Raw genomic sequence first — 27,931 nt, forward strand, 5'->3', positions numbered from 1 at the left:
CTCTTGCTCAGGTTTCCCCACTGGGAATATCTTCCTCTTCCGAGGCTTCTCCTGATCCGTCAGGTGAACCTCTGCGCAAGAGGACATGTAAGAGGAAGCATGTGGACTCCCCTGAGTCCATCACATCCGATACCGACTTGGATGAGTCGGAAGGATCCCCAAGGTCCCCCTCTGAGGATGTCTCTTTTTCAGACAGCCTTGAAATCCTGAAACAGAGGTGGAACTGGTCTTCCCTTAATCCTTTCGAGGACGAGTCAGTTTACCTGGAGGCATTTGGTTCTCGACCCTCCACCTCCTGGGTGTCTCCACCTTTCTACCCCCCTTATGGATGTGGTGGCACGGAAGGCATGGATGGCTCCGGATTTGGTGGAACCCACCCCACGGAGGCCTTCCAAATTTATAACGGCTCCAGCTGATAGACAATTTTTATCAAAAGGTGTACCGGTTGATGTCATGGTGGTGGCTGCAGCCACCAAGAAGGAACTAGCCAATCCTTCAGTGCCTGTCCATCCTCCTAACAAGGATTCTAGGACTATGGATAGGTACTGCAAGCGGATATTTTCTTCAGCGACCTTTGCCATGCGGTCGCTGAATTACTTGTGTCACTTCACCCGCCTTCAGAGAGATATTCTCAAAGAGTTGGGTGAAGTTTTACAGGATCCTTCAGCTGCTGGGTCCCAAGATAAAATCAACTCACAGCTAGGAACCCTAAACTCCATTGTTAACTCCTCCATGTGGCTCATTTCCTATGCAGCTGATGGAGCGAGTAGGGCCGCAGGCACAGGTGTGGCCTTAAGGCATCACGCCTGGATGCGGCTTTGTAATTTTGCAGACCCCTTCAAGGCGTCCTTCACTAACTCCCCCTTTGATGGTTCGGCGTTGTTCGGGCCTCAAGTGAAAGACACCTTGACCAGATGTGAGCAAGATGGCAAGACTCTTTCTGCTGTAGGAGTCCATTTCTCCACCCCTTCCAGACCATATCCTAAGGGTCAAAAGGGTGGAAAAATGTGGTTCCGCAAATCACAACGAGTCACGCCTGACGCAAGAGGTCAGTTTACCCCCAGAGGCAGAGGGGGTAACAACAACAGACGCTGCCCAAGAGGCAGAGGGGGTCCGCAGAATCAGGGTAACAGAGAGTCTCTCTCTGACAAACCCTTCCAACATCCCTGAGATGTTGCCCGACTGTCCACCTTCGGAGGCAATCGAGGGAAGATTATCGCTGTACCCGAAAGCCTGGCTCTCCCACACTTTAGACAAATGGGTACAGTCGGTTATATCCAAGGGTTACAAAATTCCCTGTATCCAAACCCCAACTCAACAAAAGGGAACCCTTCCAGACGTTCCACCCAGTCTAAGGGAACAAGCAGTGCTAGAAATTTCAAAACTACTAGCAAAAAGAGCCATCCAGCCAGTCCCAGCAGACCAAATAGGATCCGGAGTCTACTCAAAGTTCTTTTTGGTACCAAAAAAAACAGGAGACTGGAGACCAATATTAGATCTCAGCGAACTAAACAAATTTGTAAAAAAGACAAGATTCCAGATGGTCACGCTACAGTCCATTCTACCCTTTCTGGGCAAGGACAATTGGATGTGCTCTGTGGACCTTCAGGATGCGTACTATCACATCAAAATTCACAGGCGCTCCAGAAGGTTTCTCCGCTTCCGGCTGGGGACCAGTCACTACCAATTCAGAGCCCTGCCCTTTGATCTCACTACAGCCCCCAGAGTGTTCACCAAATGTATGGTAGCGGTTACTGCTCACCTGAGACATCAAGGATTCCAGGTGTTTCCATATCTAGACGACTGGCTCCTCACCGCCACCACCAGGCATCAACTTCTTCAGGCCAGAGATTACACCATCCACATTTGCAGAGGGCTAGGAATCTCTATAAATTTCGAAAAGTCTGCCTTGTCAATCTATTACCTTTATAGGCGCCAACTTGGACACCGTGCAGCTTTCAGCAAAGCTAACAGATCAAAGGGTCTTAGATATCAAAAATCATGTCCATGTTCTGCTTCAGAGTGACAGAATTCAGGCCAGGTATGTCCTGAAAGTATTGGGGCTCATGGCAGCTGCCATCACACTTCTTCCTCTTGCCCGTTTTTACATGCGTCTTCTACAGTGGATGCTTTTCGCCCAATGGTCTTTCCAACAACTTCCTATGCACTACAAGATTATGATAACTCCAATTTGCAAAAATCATCTGTCTTGGTGGATGTGCTCCCCTCAAGTCCGTCAAGGCAGACCCTTTATTCCTCCCTCCCCAGTCGCCACGGTCACATCGGACGCCTCCCTGATCGGGGGGGGGGGGGCATTTTCAGGGCAGGACAGTCCATGGCAACCTTTCAGATGCCACCTGCACATAAATGTCCTGGAGATGAGAGCAGTGCTTTTGATGTTGCAAGCCCTCCAAGACTCTCTTCCCCTGGGGACTATTGCAATCCGAACGGACAATATGTTCGTAGTGTGGTATATCAACAAGCAGGGCGGAACCAAGTCCTATTCCTTGTGTCGAGAAGCACTCAGACTTTGGCAATGGGCGATCTCTTCTCAGCGGTTTCTGATAGCAACGCATATCCCTGGGAAGTCCAACATCATAGCGGACAGGTTGAGCAGAGCTATCCTCATGCCACACGAGTAGTCTCTCAAACAATCTGTGATGGAAGAGATTTTTCAGAAGTGGGGCCTTCCTTGCTGCGATCTTTTTGCTACACCTCAAAATAGCAAATGCCCCGACTTCTTCACTCTCTTCCCCCTTCCAGACCATCCCCCCAGAGACGCTCTAGTCCACGATTGGCCTCGGGGACTTCTTTACGCCTTTCCACCCCTTCCGTTAATATCACAGGTAATTCAGAAAGCAACCGCCTTGAGTGCCAAGATGATTCTCATTACCCCTTATTGGCCTCGACAGATATGGTTTCCATTCCTGCATCATTATCTCTTGGAGCAGCCTTGGCATCTGGATCCAGTGCCAGATCTTTTGGCCCATCAGTCGGGGAAGCTGCACCAATCCCTCCATTCTCTCAACCTCACTGCTTGGTTGCTCCACTTCCGTCCCTAGCCAGGCTTCCTATGATTTCAAATCCCGTCCGGGATATTATAGTAGCTTCCCTTAAATCTTCCACCAGAAGGATCTACACTAGTAAATGGCAATGTTTTTCCTTCTGGGCAAAGGCTAGAGATATAGATCCATTCACTGCTCCAATTCACTCGGTCTTGGATTTCCTAGCTGAAATTTTTCATTCAGGATCTTCATCCTCCACAGTAAAAGTTCAGTTCATAGGTTCATAGGTTCATACTAGGCTATCTGCCCGAGGGCATTTACAAGCCTAGCCCATAGTTTTGTGGCTTACGCCACCCCTTTAGTATGGGGAACTATACCCATTATTTTGCTGTGCCTCTGTCGAGCAGTGACACTGAGGTAATCCCTGGGGTATATCTGCGATCTCCCATCCATTGGTCAAGATTTCTCTTGAACAAGGCCAGCGAGGTGCTCTGCCTCACATATACCGGGATTTTATTCCACAGCATAGGGAGTCTTTGGGTGATGAATCTATCCCTCCAGCACGTCCTATTAATAGCCGTGTCGAGGTTTAAGTCTCCCCTTGTGGCTCTGACGGATCTAGATTTTTGAGGTGAAGCATATTCATCAAATCTGGGTTTGACATGGCCTTGTATGTTAGGCAAAGGTCACCTCTGAGCAAGCGGTAAGTGACTGAATAGAGCTGGAGTTCTTTCAGTCGGGCAGCATAGGACAGATGTTTGAGACCCTTTATCCTTTTGGTGAGGAACTTTTGTGGCCTCTCCAGCTGCTGCAAGTGTCGGGTCAGATACATTCGAATGGGGCATTGTACTCAATCATTGGTCTGATGAGTGATGAGTATAGGGAGACTATGACCTCCCTTGATCTAGATGAGAATCCCTTCATGATAAGGTGGGCAATGTAGAAGGTCTTCCTAACTACTTTAGCTACATGGGTGTTGAATGACAGACTACTATCAACCTGGGTCCCCAGGTCCCTGATAACTTCTTCTGTGCTCAGTGGATTGCCACCTATTTGGTAGCTAGGGGTAACCTTGTTTTTCCGAAGGGTATGACTATGCATTTTTGGCATTTAACTTTAGGCCATGGCTCTGGCACCAGTTATCCGTTTCTGTGAGACCCTTCTGAAGGATATCTGTGTCAGATGTGTTTTCCACTATGGCCCAGTTTGCAGTCATCTGCAAACTTTGTCAGCCATAACCCTCCTGTGTTTGCTTGTACTCCGGAAAAGTAGATGCCAAACAAGAGTGGGCCCAGGACTGAGCCCTGTGGTACACCACTTGTGACAGGCTTTGAGTCTGACATGGCGCCAGCAACTCTGACCCTGTGGGTTCTGTCACTCAGCCAGTTTGCAACCCATCTTGTGATGTATGGGTTAACATTTAAGCTGATGAGTTTTCCAATGATACCCGAGTGGGGTATTGTATCGAAGGCCTTCGCCAGATCGAGGTAGGCTGTATGGACTGCCTTTCCTCATCAATGGCTTTGGTGACTGTTTGAAAAAGTCAACCAAGTTTAGAAGGCATGATCTGCCTTTGACAAAGCCAAACTGGGATGGATCCAAAGTCTGTAAATTCTATGTCTTTATTTATGAGGTCCATTATGATCCTCTCCATGGCTTTGCAGATAAGGCTTGTCAAGCTAATGGGCGGTAATTTCCAGGGTCGGTGGAGGCACCGCCTTTGTGAAGTGGGACCACAGTTGCAGTGCGCCACTCCTGGGTGCGTATCCAGAGGTAAGACTATGATTAAACAGCTGTCCTAGCTGTGGGTTTAATTCCTCGTTGAGTTCGTGGAGCACACAGCCGGGGACACCATCAGGTCCCATGGATGCTGTGTTTTTGCTTTGGAGAGAGCAGTTCTCACTTGGCGTTGGAGATGTTTGGGGGCTGCAATCGCTTGGTATAGATATCTCTCCTTTTGGGGAGGGGGAAGTTTGCACTGAACCTGTCAGCCAGTATGTTGGCACTGTCTGTAGGATCAGTAATCTTCACATCATTTTGAACTAGTTCTGAGCATATCTGGGAGTTTCCTCCCAGGTTTCTAACATAGCTAAAGAAGGCCTTATGATTGTCTTTTGAGTCTTTAGCTATTTTTCTCTCAAAATTTGCTTTGGATGATTTTATGAGAGCTCTTAGTTTTTACTTATAGTGATCAAGGGTGTCTTACCTTTTAAGGATTTTGCTCTATCTTGTAGTAGCTTCCTCCTTTTGTTGTAGAGTTTGTTTATGGCTGGGGTCCACCAGACTGGACGCTTGCCTTTGGTACAAAGAGTCTTTGTTTTGCTTGGGATTGCCTTATCCGTGCAGTCCTGCAGGTGCTGGTAGAAGGCATTTGTAAGTGATTCAGCGGCTTGAGTACTGTTTTCCGCTGGCTCGGGGGCCTTAAAGGAGACCACACTAGTCTTTAGAAGTGTGAAGTCGCCTTAGAAGTTCTTTACTGTGGTCTTTTTTTTTCCTGGTGGGGGGGGGATGAGGATCTCCAGCGAGATTAGTTTGTGATCTGATCTCACCAGTGAGGGGTATACTTCCGGTGTTGAACATTGTGCTCCCATGTTCGTGATGATGAGATCAAGTATGTTTTCTCCTCTTGTGGGGATGGTGACTAGTTGTTCCATGGCATTTGAGTTTATGAATTCCAGGAACTTTTGGGCTAGGGTGTTTGGGCTTGAGTAGTGTTCCCAGTCTATATTAGGGTAATTGAAGTCACCTAGTTGGCAGCCATTTCAAATTTTCACATAGGTCTGTCGGACTGCAGCATCATGTCCCATAAGCTTTGCAAAGCATTCCTTAGAGGTGTCTTTTTACTCAAACCTCCGATCAAGGATCCTCCACCACAGTGGGATCTAAACCTAGTTTTAACATCCTTGATTCTACCTCCCTTTGAACCTGCGGCTTCCTGTTCATTGAAATTACTTTCCTGGAAAACACTCTTCCTGGTCGCTGTTACATCTGCTAGGAGAGTATCTGAACTTCATGCCCTCTGTATTCGTCCTCCTTACTTAGTCTTCCACAAAGACAGAGTTTCTCTAAGAACGAATCCCTCTTTCATACCCAAGGTGGCTTTGCAGACAATTTTAAATCAGTCAATTGACCTCCCAGTTTTCTTCCCTAATTATACGAACAGGGCGGAGCAAAAACTGCATTGTCTGGATGTTCATTGTCAGCTCCGATATTATTTGGACAGAACTAAACAAATCAGGAAATCTGATCAACTCTTTTTATCTTATGCAGGAAATAGGAAAGGCCTTCCAGTATCCAAGGTAACCCTGTCTAGGTGGCTGTCTTCTTTGATCACGTATATTTACCAACTCAGAGGTAAAGAATTGCCTTCTAGGCCAAGAGCCCATTCAACCACGGCACTAGCCACATCAACAGCTTTTCAAGCCAGACTACCAATAGACACTATTTGTGCGGCAGCCACACCGGCTTCTCCTCATACCTTTGTATCGCATTACAAATTGGACATGGCCTCCAGAAACAGGGCAAATTTTGGTTCCACCGTTCTCAAGAGTCTGTTCCAATGAGCCACCCAGGATGAAGGTGCTAGGGACACGGTCCCATCCAGCAAGAATGAAGGCGAGATTGACAACTTAACATTGAGAAGTTATGTACCTACCATAACGTTCCATGTTAGTTGTCTCGCCTTCTTTCTTGCATCCCACCCACCACTCCCCTAGCCTGGACAGACCGAGAAGATCTCCCCTTCTTTGAAGGGTCCTGATCTTGCACTTTCAGCCAAATAGCTTGTCCTAGGGTAACTACAGCTTAGATAGCGATCCTTTCGGGGTTATCCTTTTCCTCCTCCTCTCCAGTTGGAGGACTATATTGCCTAGGTTGTTATCAGCTACCAAACGAGATTTGGGTAGTTATCGCCTAGCATCATGGGATATAGGGTTGCCTCGAGGCGGTAAAATTAGCTCTCGAGCTTTAGTAAGTGGCCGAGTCGGAGCCGAGGTTTGGCTCCGAACCCATCCAGCAAGAAAGAAGGCGAGAGAAGACAACTAACACGGAATGTTATGGTAGGTACATAACTTCTCATTTCTACTTTTCATCAGTTTAGTATCACTTTGATAATGCATTCAGCAATATACAGCATTTTACTACTGTTTGTCATGCATTTCTTTTAAACTTGGTAGAATCATTGTTTCACTTGACACACTCTTTGAGTCCAGCTTCTGTTCCTGGTTCTTTCTTCTTGATTGTGCCAAAGAGAAAGATGTGATTCTGTTAGCACTCAGTTAAGTATGTTTTCGACAGTGCCTCTTTTGGCGATTGCTACCCCAACCCTAATTCAATACATACTCTGAAATCAATTTTTGTTAGACTCACAGTAACTCAAGCATTTTCTTACCTGTGTATTGTGGTTATCTGTAGCAGAAATCAAATTTTGTAAAAAGGTAGCACTGCTCATCAAAGCCATGTACTCAGTTCTTTCTCTTTGCAAGTGGATGTGGTAATGCATAGGGAGCAGCAACTCGCTGTCTTTTTTGATGTGGAAACTTACTCAGAAGGTTGCAGTTGTTGGATACAGTATGGTATTGAAATCCCGTACTGCTGGTTTTGCACTGCCAGCCACCAGTGTAACATGTCAACACATTGGAAGCACTTGACAGAGGTTAAGTGCAGTTTATCTACAATGACCAATTTAAAAGTATTTTTTGCAGTGAAAAAATACAAAAATTCAACTGTTAACAGCAACATTTTCACATGACGTAATTTGTCTAAGTAAATTGCAGCTCAGTTTAGTCAGTTGCACTTTGGAAAAACAATTCAGTTCTTTTTTTAATTCCAGATTTAACATACAGGGTTTTTGTTCATATACTGGCCTAAATGATTGAATCACATCAGTATATTCACAGGTTTCAGTTTTGCTGTTTTTTTTTTTCATTTCTTCACGGAATTCTTTTCTGTTTTTAATTTTACATATTCTAACCCCAAGAGTAATTACTTCAAGTCCCTATTCCAGGCAACAGTCATTCACAACAGGCACGTCTTTATATTCTCTCTTTCTTTCTTTCAATAGACCCCAGGCTGTGATGTTTGTAACTCTGTCTTTCTGTTCTGGTCCTTTATTTTCACTAAAAATCTGTGTGTGTGTGCAGGGCGGGGTCATAGCTGTCAACAGAATTGGGGCAAATCCAGAAATAATCAGGGGCACTAAAAAGTTTTAGTACTATTAACTTGAGACCTTGACAGGATAAGAGTATGTGAATCAATATACATTTCTGAAGTCACAGAAGTCTATTAATTGTAATTACTATCATTATTTATTAAATGTAATTCACCATCTTTTCACCTAAAGCTAATAGTTTTAGGACAGATTAAGAGGCATAGAGATAAAATTTGAGTCAAAATCAGGTGTACACCCCTGAAAATCAAGGACAGTTGAGAGGTATGGCGTGAGCTCCTCCTCCCTGAATGCCCCAAGTCTGAAGCTTTATATACCCTAGAACTGTCACTAAGAGGCACTGTACCGCACCTTGTATGACGTTAAGCTTATTGTGAGTACTGTAAGTAGCTTGGATTTGATCTGAGGATGTTGACATTAATAAGTGATCTGTGCAAAACATGGTTAGCTTTTTAATGTTTACCTGTCGCTATAGTAAAATGTAACATTTTATGTTGAATTATGACTGGGTTTAAGGATGCTGTAACATGGTTAGCTTGTTGCTGTTTACCTGGAGCTATGGTAAAATTTAACATTTTATGTTGCATTATGACTGTGCTCAAAGATGCTGTAACATGGTTAGCTTGCTGCTACTACCTGGAGCCATGCTAAAACTTCAAGCTATGTCATTTTATGGTGTGTGAGATTTGTGGTCCAGCATGTTTTTTTTTTCATGAGACTTGTTTAGTCAAAGAAGAAACCAAAGTGATGTGATTCATAAACAGGGAGGATCTCTGTTGTACCTTCTGTGCAGATTAGCCATGGTAGCTTGGGATATAATAATTTAGCACAATCTTTTACATTCCATCAGAGCATAAATTTGAGGCAGAGAAGCTGAGGAGGACCAGGACAGACCCTCATGTATAAAAATTGAGTCAGAGGGCCTTCCAGGATTAGATCCATCTGTGGGGAACATCTCAGATAGATCTGTTTGCCTCCATTGACAACAAACGGCCAGATTGTGCTCCAGGATGCCTTGCAAGAAGGCCTGTAAAACAGAAGCATTCTGATTTCATTGGATGAGTTTGTTTCTGTGTATGCCTTTTCTACCCTTTTCACTGATGATCTAGGATCATTCTGAAGATTCAGAAGAATTCTCCAAAAATCATTGTGGGAACCGAATCTCTTCAGATCCAGGCAACAGTGGTTCTCCCCTCTTTTGGAAATGGGCAAGGGCATTTACCACAAGCTTCTTAGAGGCTGGACTTGCAAAATAAATGGGTTTGATAAATAGCCAATTTGAAACGGCTTTAAATGACTGTTTGATTGAGAGATACCTAAAATGTATTAGAATTCTATCTTCAGAAAGACATGCAACAGGTGTTAAAGGAGGTAAAGAAACTTGCAACTAGGAAATTGTGTTAGTAAATGGAAAAGATTTTCTGTTTGGTACCACATTTAGAACAAGATCCTTTTGAGGCTAATATTCCGTTTCTACAATATGTATGTGAGTTATTCTCTGGCCTTTCTTATTCCTCTCTCAAGGTTCATCTTTCAGCCATTTTAACATGTTTAGACATTCAATGCATTCTGAAGTCAAGCTGTTTATGAAAGTGATTCTGCATACTGGCCCCCTTGAAAGCATTCTGATCCTGCTTGAGATCTCAATTTTGTTTTGGAAAAATTAATACTTTCTAGGTTTGAACCAGCTCATAAGACTGATGTGAGGTTATTTCAGCAGGAAAGGTCTCTGAGTTGCAAGCACTTATGTTGGGTCAACCTTATCTCATGTTCTACAAATATACTTTTTTAAGAATGAATCACTGATTTATGGCTATCGTGGTATCAAAGTTTACTTTCAGCCAAGCTATCCATCTAGTCTTCTTTACAAAACCTAAAATGATGTCTACAGGTAATTCAGATACTATCTTGAGAGAACTAAAGCTTTCAGAACTTCTGATAAGTTATTTATTTATTATGAAGATAAGAAAAAAGGACAATCGGTTTCAAACCAGACAGTTTAGTTGGTTGCCCCATTCTATTTTCTTTTGTTATTAGCAATATAAGAAATCAAATCCAGGCAGGGTCAAGGCACTTTCTATTGGTGCCTTGGATTCTTCAGTAGTATTTTGGAAAGGGTGGACTCAATGTATTCTAGAAGCAGCAACTTGGCCCTCTGCACATACTTTCACAAAGCACTAAAACCTGTGCTCCTTTTCCCGCCTTGCCTGTTTTGCCAGGAACATTCTGCAGGGGCTTTTGGACCCTCCTCTTCCCTCCTCTCAAATGTTCTAAGCTTTGATATTCTATCCATATAGGTCAGGCTACTGCAGCAGTGATTTAATGGTGAGCTTAGTATAGTTGTATAAATAAACGTAGTATAACAGTAGATGTTCTGTTAGATACATGGTGCAGTAGCTTGTCTTCCTCCATCCCCCTTATTTTTTTAAATGTTTTTGTATGTTAGGGTGACATTGATTTTTGTATACCCAAGAATGACCTCTTTCAACCTATAGCTGCCCTTCTTTGTTGCCATTAAGACTGTGAAGGGCTTGGTGCTCCGATTTTCACACATATCTCTCCGAGCCACCAATGGTTGGGTGCATGGAAGGTGCCTGAGGCTTTGAAAGCTGGCTGGCTGTTGTATCTTGTGCAGGATATGACCCATATAGCTTAGGTTGCTGCAGCTGTGATCTACTCGAACATCTAATTTTATGGTATGTTTACTTGCATAACTGTACATTTTATTCTTGTATTTGATTTTTGCAAAGCAAAATATTCAAGCCACATGTTCTTTCCTCTGAACAGATTAGATAAAATATTAAACCAGATCTTGTATTTTTTGTGTTTATTTGTAAGTTTAGGGTTTTTCACATTCTATAAATTTTGGTTCATTTTAATTAAAGGAAATTAATATTAAGAGTATGATGTATTTGTAACATTACATGCTAGGTCACATACAGGGTCACACTAGTGTATATAATTGTACATATTTTATCATGTATACTTTTCCATTTTTTTTTAAATTTTGAATCCCAATGTGCCGATTGTAAAGGTAGATGTTAGACGTGTTTCATATTTTAGTCACATGAGTATAACTAGAAGCAGTGCAGTAATTGCTTGTGTGTCTAAGGTTTACAACAGTTTTACTTATATAATACATTTATTTTTATTAGACGAAAACTAAAAGTCTGTCCCATCATTGAAGGAGAAGAGTGCATTCGTTTGTTGAACCTGCAACACAACCTCATTACTCAAATTCAGAATATGTCTAATCTTCAACAGCTAATATTCTTGGACTTGTATGATAATCAAATTGAAGAAATACGTGGACTTTCTAATCTGTATCATCTCCGTGTTCTTATGTTGGGAAACAACAGGTAATAACAATCTCAAATTTCTTTGTAGTGAGTTGAAGTGTTACCATTGTTGAGCAAAGTAAAATGTGAACTAATGCTGCACATGAAACACACCACCTGTTGCCTTACTCACCATTTGGTTCCAAATACAGATTTTCCCTCTATATACTTGCCTTTGTTTTAGTTGTCAAATAACCAGCCCTGATGTGATGTGTGAATAATGAGAAAACATATGTAAAAGAATGAGATATGAAGAGCAGATGAGTTGGTGGGATAAAAATAGAGTAAATTTTTTAAAATTTTATTGACGTTGAGAGCACAGTACAATGCATTTTATTTGAAAAGCATGATACAGCATGCATGGAATGAGATTTCAGGTGTAGTGGCCCCATGGAATGAGATTTCAGGTGTAGTGGCCCCATGTACATATTTTTTTTTTGTTTACTGTACTGTGTGTTTAATATGTTCTAAGGAGATGTTCAACAAGACTTTAATCAACAAAACAGCTTGTAGTGACTGTATGAGCCACTTTAAAGATTTACTTTGCTTCATTGTTTAAAATGTGATTGATGTTTAAGCACAATGCATATTTAGATTTAGTACTAGAAAATCATCTCCAGTTTCACTTAGAGGAGCTTCCTTCCAGAGCCGGCAGTTTGTTTTTTGAACAAAGCTTTATAAGTAGCGTACAGCTTCATTTTAACATTGGTACCGTGATTAAAATGTGTATTACCCTTTAGGCTTCATGCTACCTTTATTGTGACAGGAGCCTCTGTGATTTAAAGATCATGTGCAAAGATCCCAAATAGAATGCAGCATCCACATTCTGTTTCTTCCTTGCTGACATGTCTCTTAGTTGTCAGTCACATTTTGAGTTCTATTTTTACATACAGTTTTGAACTTGTGTGATAAAAAGACATTTAAAAAATTCAAAAATCTTCTGCATCTTGACTGGTGTTGCCTTAATGATTTGTGAGGCAGTGAAAGACATGATGCATTCTGAGACTTTGACAGGGTGGAGGTTTCCTGACTCAGCTTCCTGCTTACATATTATTATTATTTATTTATTTATTTTTTTTTTTTTTAAGTCTTGGCATATTTCCGCAAAGAGCTCTAGGGTCCAGGGTTCAGTCTAGACTTCTAGTCACTGTCTTTGTGGCATTTGCATGTCCTCCACATGTCTCTAATAAAATGTTATATATGGTATTTCCCCTTGCCATTTTGGCTTGTGTTTGTGGCTGAAAAGCTTGTATGGATCATCCTGCTTACCTAGGTTTATTGGAAAGTACTAGGCTAACTGCCCTTGCAAGACATTTTAAGCTTAGACACTCTCCCTATTTGTGCTCGAAATAACCTACCCCATTTGTTTATAGATTGACCATACACATCGCATGGTCAATAATTATATATTACCCCTAATGAGAATATCTGGGATCATACCATAGATAATTTGAGAGGACCCATGCATGGGATAAAGCATTTAGGAGTTGCATCTGCCCATTAGCAGTAAAGGGGCAGTTCTAGGGTAAATTTTCTGTTTCCCTTCCATAGATCTAAGTTGCGCTTGAAAATGGACAGGGATGAACTTTGTTTTATGTGGATGGGCAGTTTGTTCCACATCAGTGGTATCCTCAGCAAAATATAACTGTCCCTCCAAATCATTCTGATGATGTTGACGAAGAGGTTTATATCCCTAAACCAAGTATTTCTGACATCATTTGACTTGCTGATGTGCAACCTGGCTAACAGTTTATAAAATGTCTGTTTTTCATTTACAGTGAAACAACTTTGTTACCCATGGGACAGGTAGGTAATTCCTTGTCTGTTTTTTCTATTTTCTTTTTGTTTTTCTTCAGAAGCTGGAGGTGGACACAGTACACAGACAGGAGTAGCAAAGGCAAAGTCACAAAGTGAAAAGTCTTGACAGCAAGACTGTTTAATGGATAAACTCTTTTTTTCTAGAGGCTCCTTTAGCTGTTTAAAACTTTCATTTAAAGGCTCACTGCTGCTTTTCAGCTGTGAGAAACATTTCTGCAGTTTGTTTCTAAGTAGTGGGGATATTTGTAGCATTTCCATATTCAGGCTTGTATTTGGGCCTAGTGTTTGTGGAGGCTGTGTGTCTGAGCACATATTCAGGGACATATTGGCTTAACCAAAGCCATCAGGCATTTCCGTGAAAGAGAATTGTTTGAGGTCATTGGCTGACTGAGGTCACCTGGACTACAGCTTAGACTAAGCACCTCATTTGTTTTTTTGAGATTTCTTTCTTAAAAGCTGTCTCAGGTTTCAACTTTCTGTTACCCAAGAAGCTCAGTTGTGAGTGTTCTGCCATTTTACACTGAGCTGATCGAAGGAAGGACACTCAGCAAACTCGGAGCTATAATATATAACATTAAGTATCCTGTTTTTTGTTTATTTTGTTCTTTATTTCTTTGTTATTTATAGCTCTTTGTGTACTGTGTGTTTTTCTAGCTAGTTTCACTGTGTGTGAGGTATTAACTGGAAATTGTCCACTTTTATTATGCATCTGTTGGGTTGTTTGTTTCTGATAACTTGTTGCAGTTAAACTCTTTTTTCTAGAGGCTCCTTTAGCTGTTTAAAACTTTCATTTAAAGGATCACTGCTCCTTTTCAGCTTAGAGAATCATTTCTGCAGTTTTTTTCTAAGTAGTGGGATATTTGTAGCATTTCCATGTTCAGGCTTGTATTTGGTCCTAGTGTTTGTGGAGGCTGTGTGTCTGAGCACATATTCAGGGACATCTTTGTTTAGCCAAAGCCATCAGGCATTTCAGTGAGAGAGAATTGTTTGAGGTCATTGGCTGACTGAGGTCACCTGGACTACAGCTTAGACTAAGCACCTCATTGGTTCTTTTGAGATTTCTTTCTTAAAAGCTGTCTCAGGTTTCAACTTTCTGTTACTAAGAAGCTCAGTTGTGAGTGTTCTGCCATTTTACACTGAGCTGATCGAAGGAAGGACACTCAGCAAACTCGGAGCTATAATATATAACATTATGTATCCTGTTTTTTGTTTATTTTGTTCTTTATTTCTTTGTTATTTATAGCACTTTGTGTATTGTGTATTTTTCTAGCTAGTTTCACTGTGTGTGAGGTATTAACTGGAAATTGTCGACTTTTATTAAGCATCTGTTGGGTTGTTTGTTTCTGATAACTTGTTGCAGTTAAACTCTTTTTTCTAGAGGCTCCTTTAGCTGTTTAAAACTGTCATTTAAAGGCTCACTGCTGCTTTTCAGCTGTGAGAAACATTTCTGCAGTTTGTTTCACACCCACCCTCCTTGTTGGTATATTGTTTTTATAGTTGGTGGCTTTGCAGTTGCCCGCCCCTAGTGTAAATTTGATCTGGGACCCTTCTCCCAGTCTAGTGTCATTACCTCATTCTACCCAGTACAGGGAGAACATTTGAGAAGGCCAATCAGCTTAGTTTATGCTCTTTCCACTAAAAAAAAAAAAAAAGTTTTCTAAGCTTGTTTCCTGCCTTTCCTGTGGGTAGTCTAGCCTGAATATAGATTTGCTGTGTCCAGGACTATTTGTAGGCATCTAGGGCCCAAGCCTTTCTGTGTTGAAAGGAAGCCACCTAGCTTAATTTTGTTTCTTAGAACTAGCCAGTTTTTTCTTTCAGCACTTGTTCAGAACTTATTGTAAGCACTAAATAAGCTGCAAGTTACTACAGCACTCAACTTTCCTCACTGTCTAGAGGAAAACAGTTTCTAGTACTTAACAAATAAGCACCTATCCAGGCATGTCTATAGGTCAGCCCCCAGTATTTCCTCCTGTCTACCTGATGAATTTGGGCATCTTGGGGTAATGCAATAATTGCCTCATGTACACTGACAACTCTTTCCTCCCACCACCCAACACTACAACCTGTGAGAGATGCACTTATATTGCCAAACTGGAAGCAAAGCTCTCTTCATCCAAGACTGGACTAGACAGTCAAGAGGAGAAGGTAAACTCTTGCACCACACCACACTCAGCACATAGTCCCTCAAAACCTACACCACCAAAACACACACACAGAAACACAAAACACACACCTACATTTGTGGAGGCTCTCAGTAAAAACCTGCCCAAGCAGCAGGGACCTCCAAAGCAGAAACACAAGCAACATCCACCCCCAACACAACCCAAATGACACATAGCCCACAAACTCAGTGTGCCACTCAACCACAGCCCATAAGGCATAACAGTGTACCCAACACTCTAGTCATAGGTGACTCTATAGTCAGTCACACTGATGTTCCACTCACCAGGCTAAACAAGGAGAAAGTTACTGTCAGCTGCCTGTCGGTTGCCAGGATCCGCCACATAACACATGCACTCAGGTCACTCCACAAGTACAAATATGACTCTGTTATTGTCCATGTTGGTGTGAATGACCTGAGATGTACCTCCTTGGACTACATGAAAAGGGACACGGAGGAGCTGTCCGATCTTGTAGCCCAGGCAGGTATGACCGTAGCCCTGAGTAGCATCCTGCCATCACCCAGAATGATACCACAGTACAAGGACAAAATGATTGACTTCAACAATTGGCTAAGCTTCTGGTGTCATTCTAAAGGGATCCAGTATCTGTCTGCCTGGGATGACATGATCGACAAGCCACGATGCTTTGCCAGAGATGGCCTGCACCTGTCGCCCCTGGGATTCCGAATACTGGCTAAGGCTCTAGCCACCCGTATAGTGCCTTTTTAAGGCAAGGTTCAAATGACAAATTCACCACTCTAACAGGTACAGGCAAGAAAATCTGAGGGTATTGCTACACAATGCTAGAAGTCTAAACCTCAAAATGCACTCTCTCGAGGCACTCCTTAAAATGGAGAACATCGACATCTGTGCAGTGACAGAGACCTGGTTCAAGGCTCCAGAGTACCCCTGCATTACCAGGCTATAATTCATACCACACCTTTCGGCCACCTAACCTGGACCAAAACACTAAAGGTGGAGGCGTGTCCATATTCATTAAGGATATCCACACCTCCAGACTAGTTGCTCAGCTTAATGGATCCGAGATTATCCAAGTGCAACTAACTCTGGGCAAGACCGCAATCCAAATTGTAGCTTGCTACAGATCCCCCACCATGCCTCAGGATTCCCACTCCTCATTTCTTAATACACTGGAAAATATTAGGGTACAACCTAACACCCTAATAATGGGCGATTTCAACTACCCTACCATTAACTGGGAAAACTACTCATGTACCAACTCTTGTGCTCAACGTTTTCTGGAATTCATAAATTCCAATGCCATGGATCAACTTATCCACACCCCCACCAGGGGCAGCAATATCCTAGACCTGGTTATTACCAACATGGGAAACCGGTGCTCCACACCAGAGGTCAATTCCTCGTTGGTCAGATCTGACCATAAGCTAATCACCCTAGACATCCACATCCCTCCCTCACCCCCCATTAGGGAAACTACAGTAAAAAATTTCTCCAAAGCCAACTTCACGCTTCTTAAGACAGAAGTGGCAAACTTCACAACACCCATGCTGATGGACAATAGAGGTATGACTGCTGAATCCTACACAAATGCACTTTATAAGCACTTACATGAGTGCATGGATCATGCAATCCCTAACAGAACCAAGATGCTATCCTCCAAAAAAGGAAGCCAATCTGGTAGTCCCCTGCCATAAACAAGCTCTACAACAGAAGAAAGAAACTGTTGCAAAAAAGAGTAAAATCCCATGATTGGAGAAACTCCCTGGTCAGCTTCAGTAAGAAGCTGAGATCCCTCATAAAATCCTCCAAAGCTAGTTATGAAAACAAAATTGCCACTGACTCTAAAGACAACCACAAAGAATTCTGTAGCTATGTCAGGAATCTCAATGGCAACACTCAGATCTGCTCTGAATTACAGCACAATGGCACTAAATATACAGAACCAACGGATATTGCCAAGATCCTGGCAGATAGGTTCAGTGCTAACTTTACCCCTCTGTCATCCTCTAAAGGGCCCATCTCTATACCAGAAGAATGCAATGTTCCTGTAATCACGGCTGCACAGGTAAAAAACACACTGTCCAAGCCTCACCTCAGGCTATGTGCCCACTGAATGGCGCACAGCGACAGTTATCCCACTCCACAAAGGGGGAGCCACCACAGACCCCAGAAACTGCCGCCCAATAAGCCTAAGGTCTGCAAGGCTATGGAGTGTATCATCATGGAACTTATAAACAATGACATTGGTAAGCTCCAAACTCAGGACCCCACCCAGTTCGGGTTTGTAAAAGGCAGATCATGTCTCCTAAACCTGATAGACTTCTTTGAAGCAGTCACCAAAGCTGTATATGATGGTAAGGTGGTTCACACAGCCTATCTAGATCTCGCCAAGGCTTTTGACACCATCCCCCACTCTGGAATTATAGATAAACTCACTAAACTAGGTATAAATCCCTATGTCACAAGATGGGTTGCCAACTGGCTCACTGACAGAACCCACACTGTGAAAGTAGCAGACTCCAAATCTAGCTTCAGACCAGTGACAAGTGGAGTACCACAGGGTTCAGTCCTGGGTCCTCTCCTGTTTGGTATCTACTTCTCTGAAGTACAGGCCAACACAGAAGGTCTTTAAGTGATTAAGTTCGCAGATGACTGCAAACTAGGAGCCATAATCAAAACTCCAAAAGATGTGGACATCCTACAAAAGGGCCTTGCTGAGACAGATGCCTGGTGTGAAAGCCATGGCCTCAAGCTCAATGCCAAAAAGTGCATTGTCATTCCTTTTGGTAAAAACTCAGTACCCATGAACTACCACATAGGTGGTAGTCTACTTAACACCGAAAGTGTGATAAGAGACCTTGGGACACAGATGGACAGTAGTCTCTCCTTTGATAATCACATCGCCACAGTAGTCAGGAAATCCTTCTGTGTGGCACACCTCATCACAAAAGGTTTCTCATCCAGGAAAAAAGAGGTCATTGTTCCCCTCTATTCGTCACTCATTAGACCCATTATAGAGTACAATGCCCCTTTTGGTATGTACCTCACAAGACATCTACAACAACTGGAAAGGCCACATAAATACCTCACAAAATGGATTACCGGCCTCAAAGAGATGCCCTATGCAGACCGTCTCAAAAAACTGCAGCTTTACTCCGTTGCATATCGCCTACTCAGAGGCGATCTCTGCCTAACACACAAAGCTATGTCAAACCCAGAGCTTTTAGACATGCTCCACTTAAAGAAATCCCAATCCCTATGAGCTACACGCTCTAGGGACCTAAACCTCATCATCACAATAACCAGAACATGCTGGAGGGATAGATTCCTGTCCCAGAGACTTCCCATACTCTGGAACAAGCTACCTATCTATATCAAACAAAGCTCCTCATTAGCACTGTTCAAGAAAAATTTTGATGATTGGATGGGAGATAGGAAATTCACCCCGGGGATCACTTCTGTGGCACTGCTCGACAGTGGCACAGGAAAATAATTTTCTTGGGTGGCGAAAGCCAGGGTACCTTTGGCTAGGCTTATATAGGCCCTAGGGCCAATAGCCTAGTACCTACCTATGAACCTTTAATTCATTAAATGTTCCTGTTATCAGACTGCCTGCTGTGTGACTTTACTTTTGTTTTTATTTTTTCATATTCCTGTTGTCCTGGTACTTGGCATATTTTATGACAGGCACATGCAGTTCAGCAATCACCTCATCAGACTGATAAGCTTGATGATGTGATTGCTACAGTGCATGCCAGTTCCATGCATCCTGCGAGCAGAAAACAAGCATTTTTAATTTAATTTTATGTTATTATAAAATACTATACTACTGGAAGGCACTTCTAACATTGACAGCTTCTCCATTTGAAAGGATAAAACAAACTTTGTCATGCCACTCTAAGCTTGTCTCCATGGTGCAGAAAGTTAAAACTCTGACTGTGATCCAGATGGCTCTGGTTTGAATAGTGCCCTTGGCAATGGAGGAGCCAAGTATGAAAGAGGTATAATGAAGGGGCACAGTCTGCTTTCCAATTCCACAGGTGAGGGTGGGGTTTGTGTGCACAGAGAGGCAAACAGGATGGTGTGTTCTCATTGGTGATGGCTGGAGAGACCACTTCTCATTTCAAAGAAAAAATGAAAAAAATCTTAAATGTCTCTGATGGATGCCTGGATGATGAGCCTTCTCAGTCAGCTCTCGCACTGTGAAGGGAACAGATAGGCTGGTTGGTTGAGATAGGGTCTGATGGTCAGCAGACACTGGGGGAAAGAGTGCATACAAAGACACAAAGTTGCTATCCTATATAAGTAGAAGTTGCATGAGTAATAGGAATGTAAAAGGAGCACTTTCTGTACGCTTAAATTCAGGGCTGGAAAAACATCTTTAGTTGTTTCAGCTGAAGGAGTTGCCTGCTGTTACTGTCATTATTTTTAAAGATTTATAGTTAGTGTGCAGCATCCTTTTAATTTGGGTGCAGCAGTTAAATCATTTTTTTTCTATTCAGGCTTCCTGCTGCTTACTTTGTAAAGTTGAGGCAAACACAAATCCATTTTTTGAGTGGCTATGAGTGAGCGGTTGTATTGATGCAGCTAGCATCTCAGTTGGCAGCAGAGATGTGGGACCTTGCAATTCAGCACTATGTTTGCCCTTACAGATGTTCTTCTTTTGTATCACTTTCGCAGTAGCTTAAGTTGTATTTACTGCCAATCATAAGACAACTGGACAGCATTCAAATCTTTGGAGCACTTTTCGCATGCCCTAACTTCTGAGGAGCTCAAGGAGAGCCATGTAAAATGAGTGGTTAGGGCATCAAACCTTCAGAATTTTCTTGCTATTGAAATGCAGTCTTCCTTCAGGCTTTGAGTGATTGATAGTTGGCTAGCACTTCATCAAGGCTAGACAGATAATTGCTCTTCTGGAGAAAACCTTCAACTTAATTTTCTAAGGAAGTTTACTTTATCACAAAAATGTTGTAATTTTAGCTAGGAAAAGTAGTTTCAGTGGTTGCCAGTAAAATTATCTACAGAAAGGACATTTTTCTTAAGTTTAAATGTTTTGAGGGAAGCAGTTTAATTTTTTTTTGTGTGGAAAATTATATTTAATGGCTTTGCTTAGTGTTTTGAGGGGTTGCTATAAAGAGATTTACTTTAACACTCATTTTTTTCCACCAAAAAGTCAACAACTCTTCCAGGATCTCTCATACACTTTTCAGGCTCTCTCCTTAGCTAAAGTATGGAGCAGGCTTTGGGAGCTTTAGTTCTTCCTTCTCCTGTCCACAAAAATAAGAGGGTTTTTCGGGAGTCTTTGCTAGTCAGACTGGCTTTCCTTACTGCCTCTAAGTCTGGTGGGTGACTCTGCTGTAGCCAAACCTGGTAGCTCTGACCGGTCATAATTATCTCTCAATCCTGGTGTTGATCCTCAAGAAGCTCCTAAGGATTGAAGGTTAATGAAGACATATAACTTGAAAACTAAATTTCAAGATAAAAAGATGTTCCTCTCTGTCTGATTCCCAGGCAAAAGGGCAGGAATTTAACTTGGAATGTTACTCTCCAGTTCCTACGTCACAGGAAGGGGAATCTGATTATGAAGAAAGTCTCTCCCTTTAGATCCCTCTGGAGGAATTATCTTTTTCTGAAAGTATAGCCAGAATGAAAGATTGTCGTTGTTTCTTTGGCAAAGCTATCTGTTGTTAAACAACTGGTGACTGCTAATGCTATCCTGTTTGACAAAGATGGAAAGCATTTAATAGATTTGGGGAAAAAGTTTATTTTTTGCTACTTTAACCTTCATAATTCTAAACTGCCACGCTTGTATGTTAAAATTTCTGCTGTCTTCATTTGAGAACATGAAGAAGTTAACTACTAACCTCACTTCTTCAGAGATTCAAACATCTATGAACTCTTTAATAGTTTCTATTTCTCAGTCAACCAAACACTCTTTAAAATGTTTCCATGACTCTGCTGTTGCTGTACCCAGAGCAGCTGTTATTAGATAATTTCTAAGAAGGTTTTCTTGATTACATTCTTAAAACTTTCCAGGCAATATCAAAGCTGAGATTTTGAATTCTCCTCTTGATAAAGAAGTATTGTGTGGCCCATCTGCTGTTGAAGTTACCTAGATTTTCAGCCCTCCTTTTCTGTGTAGTAAGAACTTTTCTTCCTAGTCAAACATCTTTTTTCAAAAAATCAAAGCAAATGGTCTCAGCAGATATAAGCCAACAGGGTTTTAAAAAGCAATGGAAAGGAGGCTTAAAGAAGGGGGAAGTCTCACAGAAGTAAGGCTAGCCCAAAAAAATCAGAATGACTATCTGCCCCTTCAAAAATGTCCAGTTTTGGCAACCAGTTTAATCTTTCCTATCGTCTAGTTCTACATTTTCTTCTGTGGCATCAGAATATAAATGAGTTCCGAGAACCATTCAGCAAGGATACAGATGGCAATGGGAGTCCGTTCCCCCATTTTAGGGGATTTCTTCTTATCCTGTAAAATAAACTCATTTTTTCCAGTCCTCCAGTGGCGCAGTGGTGCAGCAGTTAAAGTTATCACCTCACAGCAAGAGGTTCTCCAGTTCGATTCTCAGCTGGGGTACCTTCTGAGCGAAGTCTTCATTTCCTCCCTCTGTTCGTGTGGGTTCCTGGAGCATTTCTCTCCAGGCCTCTGCTAAAAATAGGCTCTGTCCTAGTTGGACTTTCCTGGTCAACAAATGTTAAATGAATAATAAATAAATATGCCCTCTGTAGGGGTCATAAATCCAGTGCCCCCAGATAAAACAGGGAAAGGATGTTCTTCAAGAAGTTTTTTTTCTAAAGCCAGTTCGGAGATCACTCTTTTTTTCTCAGTCTTTTCATCAATGTCCCAAAGTTCAAAATGCAGTCACTTTTATCTCTGTTACTTATCATATATTTGCTCAGTTTTGGTAACATTAGATTTAAAAGATACTTGTTACATACCATTTCACAAAGATTTTAAATGTTCTTCATCTCACATTGCTGCAGTCCTTACACTTGGGTAGTCCGCTGTCCTCGGTCGGCCCGAATATCAAAGTATAAGGCTGACGTCGGTCAAGGCGCATTAGACTGACATCAGGACATCAGGGTACAAATGCGCATGACCGACGTCATATCCTCAGTCTTTTTTGCCACATGGTCCGATGCAGAAGCAGCGTTGCAAGTGCCGTTCGGCGTTCTGAAATTTTTCGAATTCGGAGTTTCAGACCGAAGTCAAAGTTGGCTAAGTACCCGTTGGGAATATTTTTGTTTTTTCTTGCCTCAGTGGTTTACCGGATGTCAGAAAAAGTGAATAACTGTATTTCTTGTGGGAAACAGATACCGCATAGAGATTATCATAATTTGTGTATACCTTGTTTGGGACCTGAGCACGACGTTGTTGGGTGTCGCTTTTGTGCTAGGTTCAATAAACGCACTATTAAGCGTAGGTTAGATTGTGCCAGGTTGGTCTTTGGGAAGCGGTGCAACTATAATATGCCGTCGGATACTCCGACGCCTGCTTCTTCAAAGAAGCGCAAAGACAAAGCAGCTAAACCCAGACTAGAAGAGTCGTCCGAACCGGACGCCGGTTCTTTGGAGGCGTCAGTGGAACCGGTGGTTCCGACGGAGGCCTCTCTGGAGCCCCAGGGGGGAACCTTGATTTTGCAGGATGTGGCCTCCCAGGAGGCAGGTCAGGCTGAAGGGGCTTCTCAGGTAACTGTACTCCCCTCCCTTCCTAAGGTGACTAGGCCCTCTCCTTCTGTTTCCAAGGCTTCTCCCAGAGGTAGGTCAGGTATAGCTTCTGTGGGTGTCACTCCTAGTTCTTCAGGTTCTATGCCCAAGAAGCACATGCTTAAAATGGCAGAAGATTTAATTACTTTGATTAGAGGTTCTATGCCCCCTCCTGATAAGAGGCCTAGAGTAGAACCAGAGTTTGGGGGTTATGAGCAGGCTTCGGATGTGTCTGAGTCTTCGGCTGAAGACTTGCAGGAGTATTCTCCTTATTCTGATTCTGATGTGGATGATTCTACTCCTTCTGCTTCCCCTCCTGAGGATTTTTCTTTTTCAGAGACTCTTCACTCCATGAGGGAGCACTTTAAGTGGGAAGGTCAGGAGTTCTCTGATTCCAGGAAAAGGCTTAGGGAATTTTTGCTTTTACCCCAGCATAGGCCTTTGGCTATACCTCCTGTTCTGGATGTTGTGGAAGATGTGTTTGCAGAGGCCTCTCTTAATCCTGATTCTTTGCCTCCTGCTCCTGTTAAACCGGATAGATATTACAGGGTGCCTGAAGCTCATAAGTATCTGTTCAAGAGTCCTAGGGCAGACCCAGAAACTGTTAGTCAGGGGCCTAAGGGTGTTAAGGCTTCTGTTGTTAAAAATCCGGTTCCTTCAGATAAAGAGGCCAGGGCTTTGGATAGATGGGGAAAGAAAGTTTATACTTCCTCCACTCTAGCTATGAGGGCTTTGAATTGCCAGTTTCACATGTTGAAATACCAAAACTATCTACTTTCTCAATTGAAGTCTAAGGTAGATGCTCTGGCGGAAGGTATTGAGTGTAAAGAGTTACGAGATTTAGTACATGTTTCTGAGCAGGTGGGTAAGCATTCTTTACAATGTGGTTTTGATGCTGTACAGGCCTCGTCCAGGGTGGCTACCACTGGGTCAGTTCTTCGCAGGCATGCCTGGCTAAGGGATCAGAATTTATCTGAACATGTTAAGTCAAGGATTTTAGATGCTCCTTTGCAATCTGATGTGTTGTTTGGTTCGCCTGTTGAGGCAGTCTTGAAGAAAATGGAAGACAAGGCTAAGTCTATGCAGACTGTTAAGGATTTTTTGCAGGTTCAGCCTCCGAAGTTTAGTAGGAATTGGCCTTCCAAAGGGTGGACGTATCCTTCTTATGATTCCCAGTCTAGGGGTAGGTCTAGACGTGGTAGGGGCAGAGCTCAGGGCTCTTTTAGGCCTAGAACAGGGAGTTCACCTGCACAGTCTTCTGGTGAGGGCAGGGGTCAGTCCTTTCGTAAACAGACCCAATGACCTACCTTTTCAGCTGCCAGAGCCTTCTCGTCTGGCAGCACCTTTGGGAGGAAGGTTGGCACTTTTCAAAGAAAATTGGAGTTTACTTACCCAAGACAGATGGGTATTGGACATTATTTACCACGGTTACAGGTTTTATTTCCATACCTTGCCTCCTTTCAAAGGCATGCCAGACATTCCTCCTCAACAAAGAATAGAGGCTCGCAAACAGATCTCTCAGTTACTTCAAATAGGGGCCATACAGCCGGTCCCTGTGTCAGAAGTGGGCCTAGGATTTTATTCTCGCCTGTTCCTAGTACCAAAGAAGGGGAACACGTGGAGACCAATTCTGGATTTATCTATCCTCAACACTTATCTGGACATTCCCAAGTTCAAAATGTTGACGTTACAACAGCTTTTACCTCTGCTGGGCAAAGATCATTGGATGGTGACCTTGGATCTCAAAGAGGCTTACCTTCATGTTCCTATCAGACTGAGTTGCAGGAAGTATCTGCGTTTTCGGGCTGGGACTTCTCATTATCAGTTCTCTGCATTGCCCTTTGGCTTATCTACTGCGCCCAGAGTGTTCACGAAAGTTCTGGCTCCAGTGATAGCTTTCTTCAGGCTAAAAGGAATACAGATCTATCCTTATTTGGACGATTGCCTGATTCTGGCTCAAGGAAGGGACGAGCTTCTTCATCATCTGGAATATGTGATAGCAGTGCTAAGATGCCTGGGGTATTCTGTGAACGAAATAAAGTCCAGTCTAGTACCCTCTCAGGACATGTGCTTTCTGGGTGTAAGACTGAATACAGCATCCCAGATGGCCTTTTTGACCCCGGACAAACAAAAGAATCTTTCCCTTTATTTTCATCAATTGTCTCATCAGTCCAGGCTGACTGCAAGGACAGTCCTTCAAGCCTTGGGGTTCATGGCATCTTGTATTCTGGTGCTTCCCAATGCCAAACTGCATATGAGGAAGCTGCAATGGTATCTCAAAAATGTATGGACACAGCACTGCCAGGATCTGGACACTGTCATTCAAATAATACCTTGCATTCGAAAGGAATTTTTGTGGTGGGCTCAGGAATGTCACCTAAACAAGGGACTCTCTGTGACCCGGCCAGAGGCGAGTCAGATTCTAACGACAGATGCCTCAGACAAAGCTTGGGGAGCTCATCTGAATGGAAAGTGGATACAAGACAAGTGGCCTGCCAGACTACAACATCTACATATCAACTTGAAGGAGATGTTAGCAGTCCAGTTTGCATTACTAGCTTTCAAGGATCTACTTCTTCCAGGACAGGTGTTGATTCTAACAGACAACACAACTGTCATGTGGTACATCAACAAGCAAGGGGGAACACATTCTTATCCTCTATGCAGGCAAGCAATGATTTTGTGGGAGACTGCCCTCAGTTTACAGCTCAATCTTCAGGCAAGGTTTCTGCCGGGAGCACAGAACTCCTTAGCAGATGTGTTGAGCAGACGGATTATGGATCCCCACGAGTGGAAATTGGATCCTCATGTATTTCAGCAATTGACAGTGTCATGGGGAACTCCAGACATAGATCTGTTCGCTTCTCCACTAAACCACCAGCTGCCAAAGTTTTGCACAAAAAGGTTTCATCCCACAGCCTGGAAAGTGGATGCTCTTTCTTTCAATTGGAAAAATCTTCATGTGTATGCCTTTCCACCTCTGCCTCTCCTCCCAAGGGTACTTCTAAAGGTCAGACAGGACAAGCCAAGGATGATTTTAATAGCTCCAGATTGGCCTCGACAGCACTGGTACCCATTACTGAGAAGTCTGGTATGGGAGCCTCCATGGCCTTTACCTCTGATTCCTCACCTGTTGTCTCAGGAGGACAGTCATTTACTCAATGTCAAGCTTCACTCTCTACACCTAACAGCCTGGCATATTCGGTTTTGAACCAAAGAGGGTCTCAACTTCCACAGCAAGTTTTGAATGTGATTTTGGAAGCTAGACGGCCTAGTACCAGGAAAGTGTACGCTGATAAATGGAAGAGATTTTTATTTTGGAGTGCAGCGAAGGATTTTGATGTGTCTGAGCCTAATTTAAGTGTGGCTCTTCAATATCTTACTGAGTTATTGGACAAGGGTTTGTCCTTCTCTTCTATTAAAGTTCATGCTGCAGCAATCTCAGCTCACTATGACTGTGTGCCACCATTGTTTTCTCATCCTTTGTTCAAGCAATTTCTTAGAGGGGCAAAGAATATAAGACCCCCACGTAGAGCTCCTACTCCTGCTTGGGATCTCAATTTTGTGTTGGAGAAACTCACTCTACAACCTTTTGAGCCTGCAGCTACTACTGAGTTGAAATATTTATCATGGAAGACTGCTTTTTTGTTGGCCATTACCTCTGCAAGAAGGGTTTCTGAATTACAGGCCCTTATGGCGGTTGAGCCTTTCTTAATTTTCCATAAGGATAGGGTATCTTTGCGTACTAATCCTTCCTTTATGCCTAAAGTGGTTTCTAGTGTGGCTTTAAACCAAACTATTCATTTGCCTACTTTTTATGCAAATCCCCAAAATAAAGGGGAAAAGATTCTGCACACTTTGGATGTACATAGGCAGTTGCGTTATTATTTAAGCAGGACAAAGGAGTTCAGGCAGTCTCAGCAGTTATTTGTTTCTTTTGCTTTGAGTTCTCAGGGTAAGCCTGTGTCAAAACAAACTATTTCTAAGTGGATTGGGTTTTGCATTGCTTTCTGTTATTCCCATCATGGCAAAGAGATTCCAGCTGGGATTAGGCCTCATTCCACTAGGGCTACTGCCACTTCAACAGCTTTTTTAAGGGGGGTGGCAACTAAGGATATTTTGGAGGCGGCTACTTGGAGTTCAGTTCATACTTTCTCTAAGCATTACCACCTTCCACTTTACTCTAAATCTAGGGCTGGTTTTGCCACTGCTATTTTACAGGGCATTTTGGCAGCTCCTGCTTCTTTATAATTTTGCCATCCTCCCTTACCTCTGCTTTGGGATTCTACCCAAGTGTAAGGACTGCAGCAATGTGAGATGAAGAACATAGTACAGTTTTGTACCTACCATAAATGTAGATGTTCGAAGATCCACATTGCTGCAGTCCAATTATCCCTCCCTCCTTCCCCTCTGCTTTAGAGGTGGTTGTGTGGGTTGGATTGTATTTATTGTATATATTGTATATATTGTACATTTTGTTACTGCTAGGGTGGTTGGTTGGTGGTTTGCTGTTTTTTGGTTTTGACCTTCTTTTTAGGGTCTTCTGACATCTGGGGCAAGAAAAGACTGAGGATATGACGTCGGTCATGCGCATTTGTACCCTGACGTCCTGATGTCAGTCTAATGCGCCTTGACCGACGTCAGCCTTATACTTTGATATTTGGGCCGACCGAGGACAGCGGACTACCCAAGTGTAAGGACTGCAGCAATGTGGATCTTCGAACATCTACATTTATGGTAGGTACA

The 27,931-nt window shown here is 42.8% G+C and overlaps 1 protein-coding gene across 1 annotated transcript in view; it reads left to right on the forward strand.

Moving 5' to 3' along the window:
- The window catches only part of LRRC49 (leucine rich repeat containing 49), a 2,278,115-nt gene that overhangs the window by 358,370 nt on the left and 1,891,814 nt on the right, over positions 1-27,931 (forward strand). Inside the window, exon 4 of the mRNA XM_044078469.1 lies at positions 11,328-11,531. Coding sequence (XP_043934404.1) covers positions 11,328-11,531 — 204 coding nt within the window. The remainder of the gene's footprint in view (positions 1-11,327; positions 11,532-27,931) is intronic.

Source organism: Protopterus annectens, chromosome 7.part1 (assembly GCF_019279795.1).
Source record: "Protopterus annectens isolate FY-2018-M chromosome 7.part1, PAN1.0, whole genome shotgun sequence".
Classification (NCBI taxonomy): Eukaryota; Metazoa; Chordata; order Ceratodontiformes; family Protopteridae; genus Protopterus; species Protopterus annectens.